At 37.3% G+C, this 25,523-nt stretch overlaps 2 protein-coding genes across 3 annotated transcripts in view; one reads left to right on the top strand and one right to left on the bottom strand.

Moving 5' to 3' along the window:
* The window catches only part of LOC123374725 (centromere protein P), a 339,668-nt gene that overhangs the window by 59,730 nt on the left and 254,415 nt on the right, over window positions 1-25,523 (top strand). The window lies entirely within an intron of this gene.
* Window positions 156-21,463, bottom strand: OGN (osteoglycin). The gene is made up of 7 exons (XM_045024948.1): window positions 21,264-21,463; window positions 20,354-20,605; window positions 11,760-11,850; window positions 8,746-8,904; window positions 6,354-6,556; window positions 3,799-3,894; window positions 156-3,131 (listed from the first exon to the last, which is right to left on the bottom strand). The coding sequence occupies exons 2-7, from the start codon at window positions 20,522-20,524 to the stop codon at window positions 2,961-2,963; spliced, it is 891 nt and encodes a 296-aa protein (XP_044880883.1). The 5' UTR covers window positions 20,525-20,605; window positions 21,264-21,463; the 3' UTR covers window positions 156-2,960.

Raw genomic sequence — 25,523 nt, forward strand, 5'->3', positions numbered from 1 at the left:
CGCACAGCCAGCGGCAGGAGAGAAGCGGCACTTTCCCCTTCAAAGTGCTGCTTCTCTCCGGCTGGCTTCCGGAAGGGACTTTAGAGCTGCAGGCCAGGGCTCAGATCCCTGCAGCCCCTGCATTCCGGGTGGCCCTGCCTGCCGGGGGTGTGGAGGCAGCTTCTCCGCTCGCTTGCTCACTGCCTCCCTCCCTCCATCACAGAAAGTCCTAAGCACCACCAAACAGCCGTTTGGTGACGGGGGAAGCATTGGAAGGGAGGGAGGAAGGGAGGGGGAGGAGGCGGAGAAGAGGAACTTGTGTAATGCTCCCTTGTAAAGTCAGCCAAAGGATGTTATAAGGGAGCATTGCACAACTTTAAACAAGTATGTTCCCTAATGGAGCAGTGACATAACTTTGAAACAACGTTAAGCAGGAGGACGTTAAATGAGGAGTTCTGTATCTTAACTGATACTGCTGGACTAATAAAGAAGAAAAAAATACTTTCAAGTTTCATTAAAAAAAGCCGTGGATTACAAAAGAATGATTGGTCAAAAAAAATCAGTAGATTAAGAAATCTGTATTCAGCTTCATAAGAGATTATTAGAAATGAAGGCGAAACAAGTACATGATAGACTTTTCAAAAATTCCTTAATTTCCCAGTCCATCTCCTATATTACTCTAAGGCTTTTGAGAGCTAAACTACACTGTGTTGGGGATGATAAATTAAACAATATAAAATTACATACACTAATATTTCAGAGACTATCCCTTGTCGTCTTGTAGCATTTTAGCTTTTTTGAGAGAATATTAGGAGATTAAATTAATTTACCTGCTAGTTTGTGGTACAATATATAAATAAATCTTTAATAATGACCGTTAAAGAGCGTTTTTAAGAAATATTGGTGATTCTTTCTAATATGTATAAAAACCTGAGTTTTCATAGGAAAGCAGTCCTAAACCAACTTCAATCATTGTTCTTTGGTCCTATTTACGTATGGAAAGAGCTTTCTCTACTAATCAAGGTTTGGAATGAGAGCAAGATATAGTGCACCTGCTACATGTACAACATTATTACTCATACTGGTTATTGTTAAGATGAATTTTCTTCCTGTTATACATTGGCCACTACTAGGACAAAGAAATGTTTTTCTTCTTTCCTTTTGGCATCAGCTTGACTTGAACTTGGAATATAATCGTGGCTGCTGTGGGGTGGATGTTTTTATTTTTATATTAAAAACTTTAAAGCATAGGAGTTTCATGACTCGAGTAATTTTTTTTAAATGGAAAATGAAAATCAAGTGTTCTAGCTGCTAGTGAATTCATCAACCCCAACAAGAGTGATAGATTTAGTTTTCAAAATTTCAGGGGATTTAAAAGAAATAAAAACGAAACAATACTGGTGCAAGTCTGATTGTGATTTTTCTTAATTATGGATTCAAGATAAAAAAAATCTTCTGGCTTATTTTTATTTTTTAAATAATTATAATAAAATAATCACTTTCTTCTCCAAGAAAATTAAAACCAGCCAAACAATTTTTGATTTTGACACTACTAAAAAGCCTATTAGGTTTCAATTTTCATAGGTGCATACTAACAGTACCTCGGGCTTTTAATGTGCACATAATAATATTCAATTCAACTACATTCGTTGCTCAGGTCAAGCACTGTCATATTATTGTTTAATTAGACTGGAAATAAAAAAAAAGTTGTTACTGTAAACTGGCTTATTACTAAGGAAAAACAGTGATTCCAAAGTGAAATACCTTTATGTATTTGAAATTTAAATAACTATACAAATAAAAAAAAATAGTAGCTATGAAGTTGAGAACTTTTCATATTTCAACAAGCTCCTTTCATTTACCACTTGTCCAGGAAAAATAAGTCTAGTATTAGTGATTAGGGTTTTCTGTACATTTGTATTTATGAAGCAACTAAGCCAAATGAGGTCTGTGCAAATTCCTATTGAAACAAACAAAAACAGAAAAAGAAAAGTAATCTGAAATTGTGTATTTGTGTTAAGTCAGAATCAATATCTTTAAGGTGTAGTTATCTTTATTTAATCTGAATTGTCAGTCAGAAGCCCCCACCATTAATATGAGATTGTCCCTTTATATTGCTTGCATTTGAAAAAAGCTAAAAGGGTAAAACCATGTTGGTAATATAATTGTATTAGTTTTTCACACAGTTTTACAGTTTAAGAGAGAACCAACTTTGCATTTTATTCCTAAGCATTTTAAAGTTTTCTGTGTCTGTTTTTTACATTTTTCCAGTAATTGAACTATGGCTCCTATTCTAAAAAGTGACATTGTAAAAGTCCATCTTTATTTTTTCTTAGTGAGTTCCAGTGAAACTTTCTTGGTTTACCAAAAGAAAAACGAAGTTCATCTGCTCGAAGCCTGATCTGAATTCAATGATTTTCCTGATCAAGGCAAAGACATAGAGTGAACCTGTGCTTTTTACAGGTCATGGATTTTAATCAGTAATTAAAATGATTTGAGCCAGATTCTGGTTGTAGTTACACCAGTGCAACCCCAATTGAGTTGCGTGGGTGGGTGGCTGTCTCTTGGAACTTAATTAGCAATTCTGCTGATGTGCAAGCCAGAATAACATTCTCACAGCTGTGTTTGCTTTGCAGTGTTAGTATGAATAAAGTAATTAAAACTTACAGCCTGATCCTGCAATCCATATTCATATGAGTATTGCAATTAAACCCCTGGTTAAGCCCATACTTTTGACAGTGTTATAAACTCACATGAATCTGAAAGTACAGGTGGTATTGGGTCTGCCAAGTGAGCAGATGCTGTTTTTTTTACATAGTGATTTTTCAGACTAGAACTACATTTTTAACCTGATTAAAAGTTCATAGAATAGGTATATAGAAAAACATAATTAAAAGGGAAAGGATATAGTCATTTAAAAAAGGAACAGGAATGATCATCTGTTACCATACTTAAGTTTTAGTATAATTAATAGGTAGTGGTTAATAATATGCTCCTACAGGCAGTGTTTTCAAGCAAGAAAAAGCATTAGGATGCTTTGCCAAGATGATTGGGTTGCCTTCCATTCTTATCTCATCCATACGCGAACGGATATAACGTGTGTTGTTGGATTTGCAGAATGTGTCATCTGTGATTGAGGTTATGTTGTTAAACTGCAAAACAAAACAAAGAGAGTTTGAAAATGCTTCAGCATCAAAACCTAGATGAAAGTATCTGACTCTTACCAATAATTAATTATGGCTCTCATTTTTTCTTGTTTTTTTATTTTGTTGTTTTTGAGTTTAAATCTTAAGTTTGTTTGTTTGTTTTTAAGGCTTCTGAAGGGTTTATTCTATGGGTGCAGTTATTAACCAGTAATTTTACATTGGTACTGAAATCCAGTACATTTTGTTGACAAAAGTTATTCTATTGCTCATTGTGGCCGGTGACTGCCCTTGAAATAAAGAAACAAACAGTGTTTATAGACAAAGTAGTGACAAATTCCAGTGTTGCATTTACAATCAGCCACTAAACAGCTTTTGAGGCTAGGAGACCTTCTATTTTACTTTATTCTGAATAATTATTTGAAGTCTCAACTACTTTATTGCTTTTTAATGTTTCAAAGATAGGATGAGCACATGTGCTATGGTGCTAAATATATTTAGGTACATGTTTGTACTAATGTTTAGTTTTCAATGGAATGTTTTTGGACAATGGTAACACAACAACTGTGTGAACCAAATTGAAAACGAATAATGAAAGAAAGCAAGAGTGGTCTTATTTTAGCTAAATGATTATCTGTGCCCTTTGTTGTACAATATTAAAAAAATACTTTGAGACCTGAAGGTGCAGAACACGCAGACTCTCTGGTAAGTTAAGAGGTACAGATTCCAGTGTGTTGTGTGCTAGATAGAGATATGACAAATTGGTCTGCTTCTGTAGAAAAAAGGAGAAAAAAAAATTAGTGTTGTTTTTCCTTGATTACACTGTCAGTAGTTCAGTCCCTCCTGTGCCTGTCTACATGGGCAGCAGGTATAATAGGCCAGGAGAGACTCATTCTCTCCTGGTGCTGCTGCTGGACCCCTGTGGGGTTTGGCAGGAGAAGTTTTTGCTTTATTATGCCTCATGCAGGTTCCAGATTGGCTGAGGAGGCGGTATGTGGTATTCAACTTCCTGGGTTCATCAGCAATCTCCCTGGACTCCAGAGAGATTACTGATGAACTCAGCAAGTTGAGTAGCACATACCGCCCCAGAACCTGCATGGGGCATTTCAAAAGCTTCTTCTGGATGAGACGCTTTTCCCTGGGGTGGCTTGGAGTATGGGTAGGGGAGGCGCAGTGGGCGGGTGAGGGGAAGCTCAGGGCTTAGGCTGACCTGGGGCTCCTCCGTTCAGAGGGGCACTCAGGTCTCTGGCCGCGGGGGAAACAGAGCCAGGGGCTCCACCTGTGGTCCATGCCTGTTTAACAATAGATATCAGCATTTTTCTTCTGAATACATTCCTTAGCTAATATATGTCCATAAAGCCATCCTGTTTAAATGCTCTTTTGTTGGAAGTACTGTATGTAATATGCTAATACAGTGGCTCTCATTTTTCCAGACGACTGTACCCCTTTCAGGAGTCTGATTTGTCTTGTGTACCCAAGTTACACCTCACTTCAAAACTATTTGCTTACAACATCAGACATAAAAATACAAGTGTCACAGCAAACTATTACTGAAAAATTGCTTACTTTCTCAATTGTACCATATAATTATAAAATAAATCAATTTGAATATAAATTTTGTACTTACGTTTCAGTGTATAGTATGTAGAGCAGTATAAACAAGTAATTGTCTGTATGAAATTTTAGTTTGCACTTGCTTAGCTAGTGCTTTTTACGTTGCCTGTTGTAAAACTAGGCAAATATCTAGATGAGTTGATGTACCCCCTGGAAGACCTCTGTGTACCCCTGGGGTACGTGCACCCCTGGTTGAGAACCACTGCCCTAACATACTAAGAAATTGCTTGAACAGGATTCGTTACATTTTTGAGAGATTGAAAAATTTAATAAAACAAGTTCTGTTAAACTTCAGGCTTTAATGCCATAGCTTTATTTAAGAGTATTTGAATATGGCTGTGATTAAAATATCCTCTAGTGTTAACTTTTCTTGTGATTGTAATTATATTTTGTTGTTGTTGGTGGTTGTTCTGTTAATGTTTTCCTTCACTTTCCATAACCATATTTGTAGCTGAATACCAAGGTGGGCTACGTCCTTCTTGTGGTGAAGAATTTTAGATTGTGACTGGTGTGAGCAGGTGTCATGGTGCTTTCAGTGACTCTTCTATTTTGAGTAATCTCTTTTTGCCATATATCAACATGTTTTTCTGGGTTGCTGTGCCAACAATTTGACATACAAATTCACAATTAGAACCAAATCAAGCCCTGTTTAGTTTAGTTACATAATCACAGCTTATTATGTAACAATGTAATAGCTCTCCATAGCTACAGAACTATTTCCATACAAAAAATTTAAGGTGAAGTTAAGGCTACAAGTATTTTTCACTAAAAGCCTTATTGGGATTGTTAGGATCCTACTAGTAAGCCTGAAGATGCTTAGCTCCACGTTCTCACTTCTCCTACCTGCATTTCCCAGACTCTTAGGATACTCCTCAGAATTCCCAGTATTAGTAGTTTACTAGGTCCCAGGCAAACCAAAATAAGCTACTCAGGCCTGGGGTGAACCAGTGGAAGCTCATTGAAGATTAATAGGCCTCCTGAGTCATGGGGGTAGCGGAAAATTGTCCTCTGTTGCAGATAATCAGATTTTCTTACAAAGCCCTCTTTCTACAGAACTCACATGTATAATGCTGGAGGAGAGGGGTACTGAATAAGAACACAGGTAGCTGTGGGAGACCAGAGTGTCATTTTCCTCCTTTCTGTAGATCATCTGAGGTGTGCAGGAAGGACATTTCCGCAGGAAGTATCACAAGGCTTGGATAGGTTGTTGGTCCTCCTCAAATCTTTTAGTATAAAAACTCTTTTAAGAGTGTCTTATTTCGGAAGTTCTTGTCCAATTCACTTCCTAGTGTGTTTAAAAAAAAAAAAATTCTGCCTTGGCCCCTGATCAACCAATTTGGAGACCAAATGTACTTTTTTATGTGAATTTTAGAAGTGAGGAGGGGCAAATTTTTATTTAAAATTAAACTAATTTGCATCATTAACAGAGCATTGCTGTTGTTCCATATACCTTAAATAAAAAGCATACTGTTTTAAAAATCTGAAAAACCTCCTATACCTATGCTCAGAGGCTTACAGTAAAGTTTACAAATATTTAACAAACACTACATCTATGATAATGGTTATTTATCTAATTTTATGTAAGTTACTCCAATTTTTATAACCTCTGTTACTCACCTTGAAAGCATTTCCTCTGATACCTCTGCTCTTAATTCTGTTGTAGTTTGCATTAAATGTAATTAGCTTGGGGGGCAGAACTGGAAGTTTTATCAGTTTATTTTCAGCAAGTGAAAGTTCTTCTAATAACAGAAGCTTTGAAAAGGCACCATCTTCAATTTCGTCTATCATATTTCCAGTTAAATCAATTCTTCTTAACGTAGCTTTATATAAAGGAAACAAAAACCCGAATATTACATTTATTTTTCATGGTGTGTAAAATGCACTAAAGCATAATATACTCCTATTATAAGTGGCTCTTGTAGAAATGCTTATAAATATGATTGCCAAACACTTTGCATTATAAGTCCCTGTTTTCAGTTTCTTATAACTTTTTAAAACTTTAATTGTTTGGGCTAAAATTCTCCACAAATGCCTTAGGCCGAAAAACACAAAACAAAACAAACAGTTCAGCCAAGAGCAAGGCTAGGGAAAAATAAGTAGTTTTGCCCAGTTAAAATTATGTACATCAAACCATTTCATTGAGAAGCTCTAGTGCAGGGGGTCAGCAACCTTTCAGACGTGGTGCGCCGAGTCTTAATTTATTCACTCTAATTTAAGGTTTCGCGTGCCAGTCATACATTTTAACGTTTTTAGAAAGTCTCTTTCTATAAGTCTATAATATATAACTAAACTATTGTTGTATGTAAAGTAAAAAAGGTTTTAAAAATGATTAAGAAGCTTCATTTAAAATTAAATTAAAATACAGAGCCCCTCGGACCGGTGGCCAGAACCCAGGCAGCGTGAGTGCCACTGAAAATCAGCTCACATGCCACCTTCGGCACGCGTGCCATAGGTTGCCTACCAATGCTCTAGTGTCTCCATCTTTTAGAGGGAAACTTGAAATTTGGCACAGAAGTTGCCCGGGTTTTAGGGATGTGCCTCTTGTCCCTGTGAAAATCTATCCAAATGTGGTCAAGATATAAGCATCTGAAAAACTCTCAGTTCACACATATTCACTAAAGGTTTGTAAAGAGGCTAACAATTAGTGACTGATCCACACAGAGAATAAAAGCCTACTATTTTTACTGGTTAGCTCAAGTGATAAGAGGTCTGTGCTGTGGATCTAAGGGTCCTGTTCCAGATGACCACCTATGTGGGGGGTCAGGAGGGTGCCACTTGATGTAGTTTCTGTTTTTTCTGTTTGTTATTTTAAAAAAATCAGGAAATTACATTGAAGAAAACTGTTTAAAGAATAGTAAGGTTGCCAAGTTAAATGTTCAAAGTTTGGAAATGCCATAATAGTAGCTGCCTGTGTAACTTTAATTCAGTCCCCTTGATGTGTATGTTCACTTTACTTGAACACACAGATTCTAAGAGATTTATTCTATCTCCTGATAGGGTGAATATAAGTAAAACACGTCCTTCCAACAAACACGTCCTTCCAAATGTTAATTAGTCATTGAGATTAAATAGGTAAATAAAAACAAAAGCAGTTTTTAAAGTCTGACAAAATCTCCTCTCTTTTCTCTCTACACTGTTGGCCTTAGAACTGTCACCATTTGATTAGTTATCTAGTCATTATCTCTTTCAGCCAAGAACATACTTAAATTTCTATGGTCAAAGATAAGCATAAGAAAAAATAATAAATGAAATAAACTTTCCAGGCCTTCTTCATATTTCCGAAAGAACCACAAAAAGGAGCAAGCCCAGTTCTTAAGACAAATGCTTTTAAAGTCACTTTCAACAAAGAGGAGAATAAATAATACTGCATATGAACAAAAAGATGGACTTGACAATGTCAGAGAAATCTTAATTTGTAGAATTTCTTTACTTTTGAGAGCTTGGTATTTAATTTAAACATTTAGCATTGCATTAACGGTGACACGCTTAACTTTAGTTAAGACCAGGTTTCTCTGCTGTATGTTCCTACTAATTAGTTAGGGAGAGCAGGGCAATCAGCACAGAAAAAGGTCTGAAGTAATAAATGTGTATATTTTCTTTACCTCTATGAATTCCTCTTGATACTTTCTGGTTCCTTTAAGACAACCCAGATTGAGACACAATACTACTTATGTGGTTCATGGTATTTGTGAGTTAGGGTAACCAGACATCCCGATATTATCAGGACTGGAAGCTTTGTAATATATGTACAACTATGCCCCCCTCCTCTCCGCCCGCCATAAGTTGGGCTTAGCTAGGTTTTCAGATTTGCTTTTACAATTCCTTTCTAATAGTAGGGTGTTACATATAATACATATTAAGGCTATGGTGGAATTCAACAATGAATATGAAATGTATCTTGTTTTGGTATTCCCCCTTCCTTCCCTCCCCTATATGCAAGGAAGAACTTAACTTTAAACTATAAGCACATATCACCTAATTAAAAAGATTAAAGTCTAAATATGCTTACGAATATCAGCAAAATCTGAGACTGCCACTCTCTTTATTTTGTTGAATCGTGCATAAAGATAGGCTGTTTCCTTTGGCAGAGGGGGAATAGCAATAATATCAATTTCTTCACAGTATACCGATCCACTTAAACACACACACAGCAGACAAGTGGGCAAATCTGCAAACAAAGAATTTGATTTTCTTGTGTCAGTACAAAGCTAAAAGATTGGCAATCAATCTTTAAACTAATACAAAAAATAGAATTTCATTGAGTTAAGGTTTGTCTTCTTTCAGGATTTTATATATTTGTTCTCAAGGTAGGGTCAAAAAAGAAATCATAGTCATCAAATCCTTTCTCTTAGACATCCCTTGTATTGAGAATTGCACTTTTCTACTTACACATTCTAGCTTCCTTTTTAAAATCTATTCCTGAAGCACCATTTATCACAGTTACTCAACTATGTTATTGAATTGGTTTGAAATGACTACAGCTGTATAAGCATTCACTATAACTGATTGTAGTGTCACTTGCCTTCCTTAAAAATGATTGCTTTCAAAGTGGAAGTTACGTTAGAAAAAAAATCTTAGAAAAGCAAAAGCTTTCACGTGAACCAGTCAGAGAGTGAGACCATAAAGTACCCTACATCTTATGAGCATGGCCTGTGGGCTCTGTGCAAGCAGAACAGAAATACTTCAAGTTTCTTGGATCCTGTGGCAGATTAGAAGTTGCTGGCCAGTTTGATTTACATTGAAAAATATAGGCAATAAATTAATTTATTAAATGAAAAAAATGAAATTAATATCCCAATAGTTTATTAATTGTTTTTACTTTGTTACTGTTGATTTAATCTCCATTGTGCCAAAGATTTTTATATTAACATAACTGCATTTTAGAAGTTTGTATGGGAAAGTTGAAGGTTTTGTTAGTTGAGTAGGGAAATACTTGGAGCTTTTGGCTTGTTGGGAGACATTTTGGTAAATGAGAGAAATGTCCAAATGTGTCTGCTAAAATAATTAGCAGTGAAATACTTAATGTTGGTGTTTATTTTATTTTTAGGCTTCAGATATCTCATTTGATGTAATGGGGCAGGTTGTGCCTTTGACCTTTTGTTTCAGATATACTGCAGGCTCAGGATGAAAACTATCAATTTCTAATTGTTTCATGTTTTCAAGGGCTGGGAAAGACACATAAGAATAGGACAATATTTGGATTCTGGAGCACAATTCTGCAGCAAAGGCAGAAGGCAGCAAAGGATGCTAAGGCAAATTGCACATTCATGAAATCATGGAATATTCAAGCCTTGCCTCAAAGTTAATGTTGCAGCTTTGAATTCAATTGTGCTTAAACTTTTGTTTGTTCTAATCTCTAACTCTTTGTGGTATTGAAACCTTTAGTCATCTTCCACATATATCTGGGTATAGTGCATAGGAGGTACTTGTCTTTTTGCTATCCACCTAACAAAGAAGATCCTTCTAGAACAATTGGCAGTTTTTGATACCCATAACTAATGAAGTCTTGATGAAATGGCTGCTAGGTATGGGCAAGCTGAGAATTGGTAAGCCTTCAGTTATTTCTTTCCATTGAGAGATTCCTGGGGTTAATACTGGACCCCATTCATTAACCTTGCATTCAGTCTTTTGCCAGTGATTTCAGATCTCTACCATTAGACTCCAATTGCTCATTTTGTATGTGAATACAGGAAATAGTGAAATGGTTGGAGAAGCATTGTCATCAGTACACCATCAACATTGCATGATTCTTTCATTGGAGTTGGAGGGTGCACTAGCTTTGCTCACTGTTGGATGAGAACTAATTGGCAGATGATTCATTTCAGAGCATGTTGGCTGGCTGGGGAAATGTCTGTAGATGGTGGAGGCTATAATTGTTCCTTGATTAAAATGTTTTTAACTTGAGGGTCTTGTTAAATCATTGTTTGATCCTGGCTTTCTAGATAGCAGTCGTACCCAAGAGTGGTTTGTTTTATTTAATTTATTTTTGACAAGGAGATGGGGGCTTGAGGTGGGGGTTTTATTATTTTTTATTTTATTTATTTTTTCCTTTCACATGTGGACCACACCGTAGTTAATTACAGAAAAGCTATTTGTGGGGATACACTTGAAAACTACTGGGAAACTTGAGCTAGTGGAGAATGTAGCTGTGGAAACCTTAACCATGATCCTTTTGTGGAGTGTATTGTGCCCAATTAATTTGGCTTCTACTTAATTTCTGGATGCATTTCAAGGTATTGATTTTAACGTATAAAGCTCTGTCTAGCTACAGTACAGACATATTCTGCTCCTCTCTGAAGTTGAGGTGCTGAGAACAGATCACTCTCCATAGAAGTCTCTCTACTTTTTCACTTCACTCATTGTCTGGCCATGCTATAAGAAAGATAGCAGGAAATAGATGTGGTGTAATTAGAGTGCAAATTTATTCACTGAAGATATCTGAAAGAACCCTGCAATAAATTGTATAATGCAGGTCATGATTATTTCCATAATCACTTCCACATAATCCACAACGGGGTCCCAACCATCCTGTTGTGGGGCTAGAAAAGGAGAGGGATTTTCATGCTGTTCCAGTTGTAGAAGTCCCAACATTCCCTCTTACACAGGTCCCTTAAGGGATCCTTTCTTTCAAATTCTTTGCCAGACCGTTTTATCTAAGACTCACCACATACAGGCTGCGGTGAGCGCATTTCACTTCAACATGAATTAGTCGACTTATTTTTTCCTGATTGTCTAGTCCATATTGTTAGCTTTATTATGCTTTCATTTGGCCATTCAATATGTGTGTTTGCTTACAGGATGTCATAGGAGCATCAAATAAACTGGTCTGCATGTATTCAGAATGTATCTGGAGCTTCTTTAAAATTTCCACCCCAGAGTTAGCAGAAATCCCACCGAGCTCATGAAAACCTTGTTTATAAATGAAAACTGCTATATGCAGTTGTCTTTCACTGAACTCTTATTTTTTTAATGTGAAATATTTTATTTTAGAAAGCTTAATAATGTAACTTTTCTATAACTTACTTGTATCTTTGGTTGGTCGTACTTTAGGTACACTCTCATCTCTCTGCAGCTGTATGTTAGAGTCAGGAGAAACAATCATGCCATCTTTTCCCTGTAAGAACAATGGTAATAAAAATGGAGTGTTCATTAAAGGCAAGCCATTAAACCAAACCATTAAAGGCAAACTTAAATATTGTACTACGGTTTAAAATATGCTGCTTACTATTCTTATAATGAATACTTCTAACTGAAAAGAATCAGAGAAAAACATTGTTTATTTCATGCATTTGGACAGCATTTGATATATACCCAGTTTCCCCTTTTGTTTGTGGGTTTCGCACACAGAGAGGAGAAAGAAAAGTATTTCTTAAATAATAGGAAAATGTTATAAAACAACAAATAATGAGGAGTAGGAGGAGAATATGGAACAGGAGTATACCTGAAACTGCTCTTAACTTAATCTTAGAAATTGACTAGATTTCAAATTGGCATCAGCATTCAAAAAACTATTTGCAAATAGGTAACAATCCTAATACACTGAGGCCGTCTATATACATAAATAGTCTCAGTAAAATAAAATACACTTCTGAATAAAATGTCAGTGAGAATTTTTCTCCTGAAACATTGAACATGCTAATATCTTTTATCAAGTGTATATAAACTTTACTTTCCAAACCTATCCCCTTGCAGATATTTGCCCCAGTTCAGCAAGGTACTTTAACCTGGTGGCTAAGTGTATGTCATTCCCTCAATAATGACTAGCCAACATAGAGGAAGACAACGTATTATTGCTATTAGTTACTCCATTAGCTTAGGTGGTAGAGGTCTCTGTATTGTATGTAATGGTTCTAACTCTGCTGATGGCCAAAGTTTGGCCCAGTGTGGCTAGCCATTCTTAAATTTGTTTTTCCCTTTGCTTTTTTAAAAATGTAGGAAATTAAACCACAAAATACAATACTAAAGGAACATTAAGGTTGCAGAATGAAGCACCCAAAAGTTAGGAAATGCTAATATTAAGGTTGCCTATGAAACATCAGTTGTGCCCTGTTGTGTATTTGCATTATGATACAGTCTTTAATTATATGATCACATACTAGTTTTTCTACCAGACTCCTGCCTTATTCAATTCGCAGGATGGTCCTTCGCTGGCAGTGAATCAGTTTGTACACTTCAGATTCTTAAACCTTGGGTCAAGTGCTGTAGCTATCTTTAGAAATCTCACATTGGTACCTTCTTTGCATTTTGTCAGATCTGCAGTGAAAGTGTTCTTAAAATGAACAATGTGCTGAGTTATCATCAGAGACTGCTATAACATGAAATGTATGGCAGAATGTGGGTAAAACAGAGCAGAAGATGTACAGTTTTCCCCCAGGAGTTCAGTCACAAATGTAATCTCTGTAAACCGGCTGCTTCCTTTGTTGCAGAAGTTGGCAGGTGTGTACCTATTCTGGATACTGGGATGGTAAGGCTCACCGCTTCAACTGAGGCAGAGGACCCACAAAGCCCAGTCAGTAAATGATGACGGAACAAAAACTCAGTCTTGAAGTATTACTTTGGGTACAAAATTAACTTTAGTGAGTTCCGTAAAAAGAGAGTAAGTTTGGTTAGCACCTAAGTTCCAAACTAGTTATGAAATCTTTTGTATGTTAACAGTGTTTTCCATATTCCACTGTTCTCATGGCACAGTTGTAGCCGGTGTTGCACAATATTTACTTGCCAGATGTGGTAAAGATTTATATGTCCCTTAATGCTTTGCCCACCATTCCAGAAGACATGCTTCCATGCTGATGACAGGTTCTGCTCGATAACGATCCAGAGCAGTGTGGACTGTTGTACGTTCATTTTCATCATCTGACTTAGATACCATCAACAAAAGGTTGATTTTATTTTTTGGTGGTTTGGGTTCTGTGGTTTCTGCATCAGAGTGTTGCTCTTTTAACATCAGAGTGTTGCTCTGAAAGCATGTTCCATACCTCATCCCTCTCAGATTTTGGAAGACACTTCAGATTCTTAAACCTTGGGTCAAGTGCTGTAGCTATCTTTAGAAATCTCACATTGGTACCTTCTTTGCATTTTGTCAGATCTGCAGTGAAAGTGTTCTTAAAATGAACAATGTGCTGAGTTATCATCAGAGACTGCTATAACATGAAATGTATGGCAGAATGTGGGTAAAACAGAACAGAAGATGTACAGTTTTCCCCCAGGAGTTCAGTCACAAATGTAATTAATGCATTATTTTTTTAATGAGCGTCATCGGCATGGAAGCATGTCTGTGACTGAAGCATGAAGGGGTATACGAATGTTTAGCATACCTGGCATGTAAATACCTAGCAATGCCAGCTTCAATAGTGCCATGTGAACACCTGTTCTCATTTTCAGGTGACATTGTAAATTGTCATTGTAAATATGAAGCAGGCAGCATTATCTCCTGTAAATGTAAACAAACTTGTTTGTCTGAGTGATTGGCTGAACAAGAAGTAGGACTGAGTGGACTTGTAGCCTTTAAAGATTTACATTGTTTTGTTTTTGAGTGCAGTTATGTAATAAAAACAATCTACATTTGTAAGTTCCACTTTCATGATAAAGAGATTGCACTACAGTACTTGTATGAGGTGAATTGAAAAATGCTATTTCTTTTTTTATCATTTTTACAGTGCAAATATATGTAATATAAAGTGAACACTGTACCCTTTGTATTCTGTGTTGTAAATTGAAATCAAATATTGGAAATAAAGAAAAACATCCAAAATATTTAATAAATTTCAATTGGTTTTCTATTGTTTAACAGTGTGATTTAAACTGCGATTAATCATGATTAATTTTTTTAATCGTGATTACTTTTTTTGAGTTAATCGTGTGAGTTAATGGCGATTAATCAACAGCTCTACTTTTATACTGATAAAACTGCATCCAAAGTAGATAGTTTTGCTGGTTTAATTATACCAGCAAAACCCACCTTGTGTTAAAAGTTTTGCTGGCATATTTATGTTGATTAGGAGTGTGTGGGGGCGGGGAAATCCTACCACTAGCTGACAAAGCTATGCTGGCAAAAGCCATAGTGTAAATGGAGTTACATGAGCAAAAAAACCTTATTTGCTGATATAAACTCTATCTCCACTAGCCAATGTAGCTATACCAGCAAACCCTTTCTAGTGTAGACAAGGCCTCGGTTTCAGTCTTGCTGCTGCTGTTTTCTGGTAAGTAACCTCTTGCAGAGCCTAAGACTATGTCTTACACTACCGCGGTAAGTCGACCTACGCTATGCAACTCCAGCTATGTGAATAACGTAGCTGGAGTCGATGTACCTTAGGTCGAGTTACCACGGGGTCTACACTGTGGGGGTCAACAGGAGAAACTCTCCTGTCGACTTATCTTACTCTTCTCATCGGGGGTAGAGTACAGGAGTCAACTGGAGAGCGATCTGTAGATTTGGTGGGTCTTCACTAGACGCGCTAAATCGACCGCCAGTGAGCCGATCTCAGAGCGTCGATCCCGGCTGTAGTGTGCATGTAAGTTCCCTTCAAAGAAGAACTCATTGGTGGTTTCCACAGGAGACAGGAAGTTTATCAGCAAAACAGTGAAACTGATTATATACAAAATACTGTCAAATACACAAAATTAAGCAAGTGGAAGAGAGGCTTTATCTTTAATCTTTCAGTTTTATTTTACTTAGGTGTAAATTGCATCAACAGTAGATACAATCTGTTCAGATGGAAATTGAATTTAGAAATATAATATAACAAACATATACATTTAAAATTGATGCTGCTTTGACATTCTGCCCAGAGTTATTAGGTGTGAACTCCATGATCTCTGTTGTACCTGAACTAAGGGTTTTTTGGAATGCTGCCTTCATAGTAATGTAAATGTAGTGATAGATCTTGATCTAAGAGATATGGGTGTTCTTCTTTGAACAGTCATTGCTACATAACTAGTTAATTTGCAACTACATAAGAATGTAGAATTGCTCCAGGGATTTTATGATACATCAAGTCTGAATTACATATACTTAAAAAAAATCTTTATGAGGCAAATCTTTTACTTAGCAACTGGCACAAGTAGTTGGAGAGAGTGCTGAAATGATGTAAGACAAGCAGTTACTGCCCAACCAGGCCACAGAGTAGCTGTGAAACAGCAATACAGGTGACAGTTTATTGTAATGGCTGCAGTAGGCTCCATGGCCTCTTACACTGGGGCAAGTTACAAAACATTCCATTTGTGAATACCTGGAGGATGAAGTGTAATCACTAGCAGCCAGCATGGATTTACTAAGAACAAATCATACCAAACCAGCTTGATTTCCTTCTTTGACAGGGTTATTGGTGGGGTGGATAGGGGGAATGCGGTGGACATAATATACCTGTACTTCAGCAAGGCTTTTGACACAGTCCCACATGACATTTGATAAGTAAGCTGGAGAAATGTGGGCTCAGTGGGAATACATTTAAGTGGATACAGAACTGGTTAAACAACTGCATAGAAAAAGTAATGATTAATGGAATGATGGCAGGTTGGCAGGAGGTTTCAAGTGAAGTTCCATAGGGATCTTTTCTGGGTCTGGTGTTTAACATCTTTATTAATGAGCTGGATGTAAGAATAGAAAGCATACTGATCAATTTCACTGATGACACAAGACTTGGGGGAATTGCCAACACTTTGGAAGATAGAGCTAAAACTCAAAGGGATCTTGATAACTTGAAGAAATGGGCTATACACGACAAAATGAAATTTAACAAAGACAAAGGTGCTAAACTTAGGGAAGAAAAACCAAATGCACAAATACAGAATGGCAGATAACTATCTTGGCAGCAGCACTGCTGAAAAGGATCAGAGATTTGTGGTGGATCATTACCTCAACCTGAGTCAGCAACGCAATGCTGTTGCAAAAAAAAAAAAAAAAAAAGAAAAAGAGAGAAAAAAAAAGTGCAAATGCAATTGTAGGCTGCACTAACAGAGGTATAGTATGCAAATCACCATGGGAGGTGATAGTACTGTTCTACTTGGCTCTGGTTTGGCCCCAATTGGAATATTGTGTCCATTTTTGGTCACTCATATATAGAAAGGATGTAGAGAAACAGGAAAGTATCCAAAGGTACTTGTAGCACATAAGGAACTATTTTATTTTTTTTGTTGCAAGGAAACATTTGTCTGTGGAAAACTGTTTTGATGGAAATAATGACCAGCTACATTCCTAACACTTTACTATGCAGAGTGGCCTACAGTAGACTTTCAGTTTAATTATATGCACTGTTTATATGGACTTTGATTTGAGCATTTGAATCAGTCAAATACATATCTACTGACATTTTCCCTATTTACATATATGCCTTCTCATTTTGCTTTTTGGTCATGAAGTAGTCTCCTGCTTATGAAAATAATTTTAAAAGTACATATCATCTGATGCTTTGCCTGTTTATATTAAGCTTTAGTCTTTTCAGTAATTTTGTAAAGGATGTTGAATTCTTAGGTAGCTATCAGTTGTTCATACATCTAGTTTAAGTGATCGCCAGTCCTTTCGTTTGTGTAAATCAGTGTTTTAATTGCAAAAAGACAACTATTCTTTCATTACTATGGTAACCAAATAAACACCTGATATAGAAATTATTCACACAAATTTAGAATAAAGCAAAGATCTGTATGCTTTAGGTTAACAGCTGAACTATTTGAAGAAAGATGAAGTGAGAGGAATTAATGTAAAAACAAGTAAGATAAGACTTGATTGTATAATTGCTGCAACCCATAACTTATACTGATTGACTAGAGGTGGTAGATGAGTCATTTCTAGCACAAATAACAGAAATATCCAAAACACAAGATCTGGTAATAACAGGGGACTTAACTATTGAGACATCTGTTGGAAAAGTAATATGGCAAAACACAAAATTTCCAATAAGTTTTTGGAATGTATTGTTTCAGAAAACAGACAAAATAACCAGGGGAACAGCCATTTTAGACTTGATTCTGACCAACATGGAAGAATCGGTTGCACATCTGAAGGTAGAAGGCAATTTGGGTGAAAGTGATCGTGAAATAATGGATTTAATGATTCTAAGGAAAGGAAGAAGCGAAAGTGGCACAATAAAGATTCATAGGTAGAATTAATAGAAAATGGACTTCAAAAAAGCAGACTTAACAAACTTAGAGAACTGGCAGGTAAAATCCCATGGGAAGAAAATCTAAGGGATGAAGGAGTTCAGGAGATCTGGCAGTTTCTCAAAAAGGCAATATTAAAGGCATAAGTGCAAGCCAAAATATGGAAAGAACAGGTTAAAGAATATTTAGGTAAGTTAGATATATTCAAGTTGGGCAGGACAGATTAAATTCATCTGAAGGTACTTAAGGAACTAACTGAAGTAATCTCGGAAACATTAGCAATTATCTTTGAGAACTCAGAGGACTAGAGAAGGGCAAACGTAGTACCCATCTTTAAAAAGGGAAACAAAAAGGACCGGGAGAATTATAGACCTGTCAGCTTAACTTGGACACTTGGAAATAAATATAGTGGAACAAATTATTAAACAATCAGTTTGTAAGCACCTAGAGAATAATAGGGTTATAAAGAATAGCTATCAGGGATTTGTCACAAACAAATCATTCCAAACCAACCTAATTGTCTTCTTTGACAGGGTTGCTGGCCTAGTGAACGGGGGGAAAGCAGTAGATGTATAACTTGAATTTAGTTAGGCTTTCCACACAATTCCATATGACATTTTCATAAGTAATCTAGCGAAATATGGTCTAGATAAAATTACTTTAAGGTGGTGCATGAGTGGTTGAAAGTTTGCTGTCAAACTGGGAGGGTGTATCTAGTACAATCTCGTAGGGGTGAGTGCTTGTATAGTACTATTCAATATTTTCCTTAACGATTTGGATAATGGAGTGAATAATATACTTTTATAACCCCATGCTCAGAGGGGTTGCAAGCACTTCAGAGGAAAGGGCTAGAATTTAAAATGATCTTGACAAATTGGACAATTGATCTGAAATCAACAAGATAAAATTCAGTAAAGACAAGTGCAAAATACATCCCTAAGGAAGGAAAAATCAAATGGGGAATAACTGTCTGGGTAGTAGTACTGTAGAAAAGGATCTGGGAGTTATAGTGGATCACAAATTGCATGAGTCAACAGTGTGATGCAGTTGTCAAAAATATTCTGTGGTGCATAATATTCTGTGCTGCATGAACAAGAGAGTTGTATGTAAGACATGAGCGGTAATTTTCTCATTCTACTCAACACTGGGGAAGCTTCAGTTGGAATACTGTGTCCAGTTCTTAGCACCACACTTTAGGAAAGATGTGGATAAATTGGAGAATGTCCAGATAACAACAACAAATGATAAAAGGTTTAGAAAACTGGACTTATGAGCAAAAGTTTAAAAAAAACCAAACCAAAACAAAATCTTGAGAAAAGAAGACTGAAGGGGGACCTGATAACAGTCTTCAAATATAGTAAGGCTGTTATACAGGATGGTGATCAATTGTTGTCCATGTCCCCTGAAGGTAGGACAAGCAGTAATGGGCTTAATCTGCAGCAAGGGAGATTTAGGCTAGCTATTAGGAAAAACTTGGTAATTATAAGGGTAGTTAAGTTCTGAAATAGGTTTCCAAGGGAGGTTGTGAAATCCCCATCACTGGAAGTTTTTAAGACCAGGTTGGACAAACACCAAACAGGGATGGTCTACATCAGTGGTTCGCAAACTAGAGCCGCTGCTTGTTCAGGGAAAGCCACTGGTGGACTGGGTCGGTTTGTTTACCTGATGCGTCCGCAGGTTCGGGTGATCGCAGCTCCCAGTGGCCGCGGTTCGCTGCTCCAGGCCAATGGGAGCTGCAGGAAGCAGGAGTAGTCTGAACAGAGCTATGAGATTTGTATTTTAGGTTGACACTTTGCATTAAATCTTCCTTCTTGTTAAGTACCTGACATCCTGAGCATCACTCACAATTGGTCATTAGGGAGGTGCTGAGGATTGATGTAATGCACACTTTCTTCTCTATTCTCCTCTGCCCATACAAACGGAGTATTAATATTGCAATGATTCCCTACTGTTGCTTGGTAGGATACAACCACACAGAGCTATTACAGACTATAAGTTAAAAAACAAAAGCTCTATTATATTACAATTGATTGTGTGCCAGCTCAAAAGAACTGCTATGGTTTATGATATATTACATGTATGGTACATACTTTCATGAAAGTGTTTCAAATACTACTATAACATCAAAACAAACAAACAAAAATCCTGAATTAAGACTAACTACATGCTGATTTTCAATCTTTGGCTCACCTTGTTGTCTGTTGGACATGACATGTTCTTTTGAGATCTCTGAAATACGTGGGCACACCAGGGTAAGGGATCTAAGAATGGTGTGTCAGCCATCAATTTTGTGATTGCCTATATTCTCTGGGTTTCTCAGACCCTTAATGAAAACCATAGTTAAGAATTCTTTTGTGATTTTATTTTTGCTTTGCTTCAATTTTTAAGTGATCCACCTTTTCCCTATCATTACAAGAATTTTCTGTAAAATGTGTATACATGGATCTGACAACTAATTCATTCATAATGCTTGTCAGGTTTTTAAAAGATTATATAACTAATTTATAATATAAATGAAATACCTTTTTCTTTATTGCATCCTGGGATTTGTCTTCATAATCTTGTTTAAACAGTTCTTCAAAAATGTCTGTATCATACTCATAAAGATTGAGTGACTCTTGTTGAATTGGTGGTACTAACTTCACCAAAGGCACAATGAAAAATAAAAAAAAGATGGTCTGCAAAGTCGTCATTTTAGCAGAGAAAATGAGTCTGGCTTTTTCTGAGCTGAGAAGAAATGGTAGTGTTGACTATCGAGAACACTTTCTTTGTGACTGGAAATAAAAATGCAATCTGTCAAAACAATATTTAAAGCCTAGAGGACTTGTTGGCAGGGGTTTCTAATGCATAAGAAACAGGGATCAACTTTTAACTCTTAGTATTCTTTAATTAGATGTTAGCCTTATAAAAATCTGCAGTTAACAGCAAAAGATATATTAAGAAGTAATAAATAAAAGCTTACTAGTTTCCAAATAATGAGGGCAATGCTAACCTCATTGCAGTCACTTACATTTAGCAAGATATCATATTTCTTTCATTTTTGTTTGATAGCCAGAAAATTTTGTTAAACAGTATTTGAAATACTTGGCATGCATGTGGTTAAATTGTTAAAAACAAAAAGACCAAGTCTTATTTAGAAGTTCAAAATAATGATTTTCAAAGCTAATTTAAATTAAGAAATTTGTAGTCTTTTGTCTATGGAAACACTGGATTTGAAAATGAACAAAAGAAAAATGCGTATAATTTTTTTTAAATTGAGAAGACTTCATTGTTTGTACCCTCACTGGAAAAATCAAGAAGTAATAAGTTTCTAAGTTAACTTGAAAGGTTTCTATTGTACTTTCCCAATGAAATTGATATAGTAGTTACTTTAGTTAAAACTGTTTTAGATGAGCTGTGGATTAAGATGTTTTCTTAGAAAAGAACACCTACCGTTGTAGCAGAGTTTGAGTTCTCCTGTGATTTTCTTTAGTATAGATATTGTTATCTATGCATTAATCCCACGCGGCTGAATAAGAGAATAAAGCTGTGGTTTATTTCCAAGATGCTGAAATGAATACTACTTCAGAGATTGTCAGCCTTAAAACACTTCCCATGAGGTAAAGAAGGCTGTGCTAGCATTCTTCCCCTGGGTGAGAGGTAATATTCTGGAGCAGGGGGTTGTACTCAGACTAATTTTAATAAGTGGTAAATCTGTCTAGTTCCTCTAACTTACATACTAAAACTGGTCATATTCAATGTGTATTGCTCTACCATGCCTAATCATTTCGCCTCTTTTTAGTAAATAAAAAATCATTTCGCCTCTTTTTAGTAAATAAAATATTAATTTATTAAATGGAGACCTATATATCAAGTCATATGTTTTTCATTTTGTCTAATATTTTAGCTAAGAGACAAAGCAGCTGCTTTCTGATTGAGACAAAGATAGGCCCAAACATATGTATTCTATATTAGTCACATTTATGAACAGTAAAATGTTGCATTACAACTTGTATTTAGAGAAAGTCCAAGTTTTAAGCATGAAATTCAAGTTTGTCAGCATTAGCAGATTCAGACTTCTTCTGTACTATCGGTTTTGTTACTTTCTCCTAGTGATATTAGGGTTAAACACAAAAATATACAACTTATTTGTTTTTAGGATGCTATATCTTATAAATTGCAGTCTGTTAATTCAATGAGGTATGTATTTTCAGTGACTTCTTAGACAACGTGTTAGATGTTTTTACAATGCATGTTTGTTTTGGGGAAAATTCTGTGTTAGTAATTTAGGAATTTTTAGTAATTTGCATCAAGACTTATGATTTAGATATGAAGTAGGAGCACCAGTTTTCTAAATGTCTGCTGTATATCTTCTTTTGTCCTTTTAATTCTTATATATTTTTGGCAGTCAAGATAAATGGGAACCAGATGACTGACTTTAAAGTTTACAAAGTTGCTTTTTCGAGTCTTTAAAAAAACATACAGCAAAAAAACCATATTTGTCAAAATAAAGTTATATTCCCCTTTTCATTTAGACTACCAGTTTTCTTGGAAGCTCTTGAGAATATACCACTGAGCATAAAGGGTGAACCTGTTAGGGATGGAGGTGACACTTTTTTGTAATTACTTTATTGTTAAGAAACCAGATGTTTGTCCTGAAGCTCTCACTGAGGAAATGAATATTTTTATATGCAACATCTGCTGCTTTTAAATTTCTGCAGTTTATAGCCATTCACCACTCAGAAATGTGATTTATTTTTGAAAAAGAAGTCTGTTGACTTCTTTCTATATGCAAATGAGGCAAAATGGCCTAGCTATGATCTCAGTTGTCATACCATAATCACATTCCTAGTATGTTATGAAACATAGGCTGGAGTCGGAGCATCTTGAATCAGAATTGCTGTTATAACACAAAGTTGAAATAACTTTCAGGCTGAAGTCAGGGATCACCTTTAATCCCTTTGTGCCTGGTGGACTTTGTTATATTGTCTTGACCTCATAGGTTAATGGGCCGGATTGGGGTCCTTAGCATTCTAAGGTAGACTGCTGCTAGTGGACCACTCCATTGATTTCCCTGTAGGAGACAACAATGTTAGGTCTTCAGTAATCAATATGGTGACTCTTAAAGGCCCTCTCCCTTTACTCCACCTTCACAGTTCACCTTGGTATACAGATGATCTGCAACAGAAAAAGTATGATGGGCAGAAGCTAAACACAGAATCTGTGGAAATGGGACTCTGAATTGGAACAACTGAAAGTAAAAAACATTTATTCCACTGTAGGTTTATGTGCTCACAGTGCACTTGAATCAGAGACTTTTGCTAACAATGCAGTTGGGGTGGTGCATGTGCCCTTTACATCTTCATGCTTGCAACTAAGGGATTAAGGGGCAGGACCATCTTGACTCTTTCTCATTTCCATCCCACCAGCTGTGTTAAAGGGTGGAACTTCCAGTTCTTCTTCAAGCAATAGTCCCTGTATGTATTCCACACATGCGTAAGCATGCGCACCATGCGCCTGAGTCCAGAATTTTCTTCAAAGCAGTGTCCATTGACCTGCATATGCGCAGAAGCTCTCCTCATGCGCCCAACTTAGGGTATAAGGCATTTTGGTTGACATGTCTCCAGTTCCTTCTTACTACTGCCTTACTACTGAGTTGGAATTGTGTCCTCTGTCTCTGTTGCAGGTACTTGTAAAAATTTAATTAGAAATAATGTATATCTTAAGAATTTTAGTTAGTATATAACTAAATAACGCCCCCTCCTCTCCCCTACACCCCAGTCCTGGGACTATGCCCAGGGTCCTGGTATTCAAACACAGTGTCTCCTGTTCTCGCTCCTTGTCCTTCAGCGATGAGTATCACTGATGCTTGTTCTGTCTGGGGGAGGCACATAACTCTGCTAAGTGCAGTATCTGCAAATCCTTGCCACCCAGAACTGGAGAGGCCCATGAGCTCTGACTGAAAAGACTCTAAAAGACTCAGGATCCACCCTGTGATCACTGGGGATTAAAATCCAGTCCCCTAGAGGAAATACTGTAAACAGCCCTTTCAACCATGACTACCCCCTTTGTGTAGCTCAAACTCCCAGCATCCACCTGAACCTCTTCATAAGTGACAGAGAATTCAGAGGTCCTGTTTCTCGCTCACTCCAACCTTTCCCAGCCACAGCCCAGAGGACATTTTTGAAATACATTTCAAGAACCATGTACCACCACCGCTGCCACCTACTTCGCCTCCTGTCATCTTTGGAAGCTGTCTTACTTTCTTTGCCCACAGTTGGAACAAGATCACCAGTTGGGTTCTGGAGGTTATCTATCAGAGATTTCCATAGAGTTTCTCTCCTTCCCTCCTCACAAACCATCTTCCCGATTCCCCTTTGGGGATCCCTTTCACTAATTGATTCTTCAGTAGGAGGCAGAATCCCTGTTACTCTGAGGGGGCGATAGAGAGCATCCCACCTCAGTATTAGGAGAAAGGTTCTACTCACCATATTTCCCAATTACCAAAAAGCACGGAGGACGGAGACTCATCCTGGATCTTTGGCAGCTCAATGTCTTTATCCAAAAGTTGAAATTCATGATGACACCACTGGTGTGACAGATTTCTGTTACCAATCTGCCTGAGGTGTCGGGTGATTAGGCTGAGGCCACAGGATCTTTTGGGGAGGAGATGACGAAACACACCAAGTGTCTAAGTTTTAAAGCTTTATTAATAATAAAATAAAATAACAGCAGAGAGTGATGGGTGCTCCCCACATCACTCAGAGGAAGGAAGAAAGCATTAGTGCCCCAAGCCCTAACCCACTTTCATACTCACACAGACACGACCCGAGGCTGGCCAAGCCTGGGTGTAACGTAAGAAGAAGAGCGGGAGGGGTGGATGGGAGTTCTTGCCCTGGGCCCAGGTTGTCTGGGGTCCGCTGCAATCTCTGGCTTGCTTTGGCTTTCAGGAGGGTTTTTAAGTCCCGGGGGCCTTTGGGGGTGTTGTCATCCATGGCCCTCTGTTCCTGGTGCTCTTTGTACCAGTCCTAACCAGCTCGCTGTGGCCTCCTCAGCTTCCCAAAACACACCGGCTCCAGAGACTTTGTCCTCACCTCCCCTGTTGGCTTTCACTGTTTCATTCGCTCTCCCTGGTCTCACTGCTATCTCTGCAGCATGGCTCAACTTCATTCTCTTCTTCTCACCGCTTGTCGCGCCCATGACCTTGGACCGGGGCCAGTGTCTTATCTTCACATGGAGCTAGCTGAAGTGTCGAGTTAACCCGTTCTCTGCTTTTTTCTTCCTTCTGCCTCTTGGCCTCTCGCTCCCTGCAAGGGAATCTTCCATTCTGCACCCATACCTTTGATCTTCCCCCCCTTCCTAAAATGCCTTGCGATGCTTACAACTGTGTTAGCAACATACAATGCTGATCTGCTTTCCCAGGGGACTCCCTGAGGGAGGGAGTCTTTGGGCCTGTGACACTGGCACCTATAATCCCCTCCCTTCAGGAGGAAGTGTAGTTTGCAGCTCTCAACATGAAGGATGCATATTTTCCTGTGGACATTCATCCATCACAGAAGAAGGTGCTACATTTCATGGTTGGCCAGCAGCATTACCAGTTCCACATCCTTCATTTTGGATTCTCAACAGCATATAGGGCATTCCTGAAAGGTTTTGCTGTGGTAGAGTCCCAGATTAGATGTCAGGGATATACAGAATTTCCATACCTTGGAT

This window comes from Mauremys mutica, chromosome 7 (assembly GCF_020497125.1).
Source record: "Mauremys mutica isolate MM-2020 ecotype Southern chromosome 7, ASM2049712v1, whole genome shotgun sequence".
Lineage (NCBI taxonomy): Eukaryota > Metazoa > Chordata > Testudines > Geoemydidae > Mauremys > Mauremys mutica.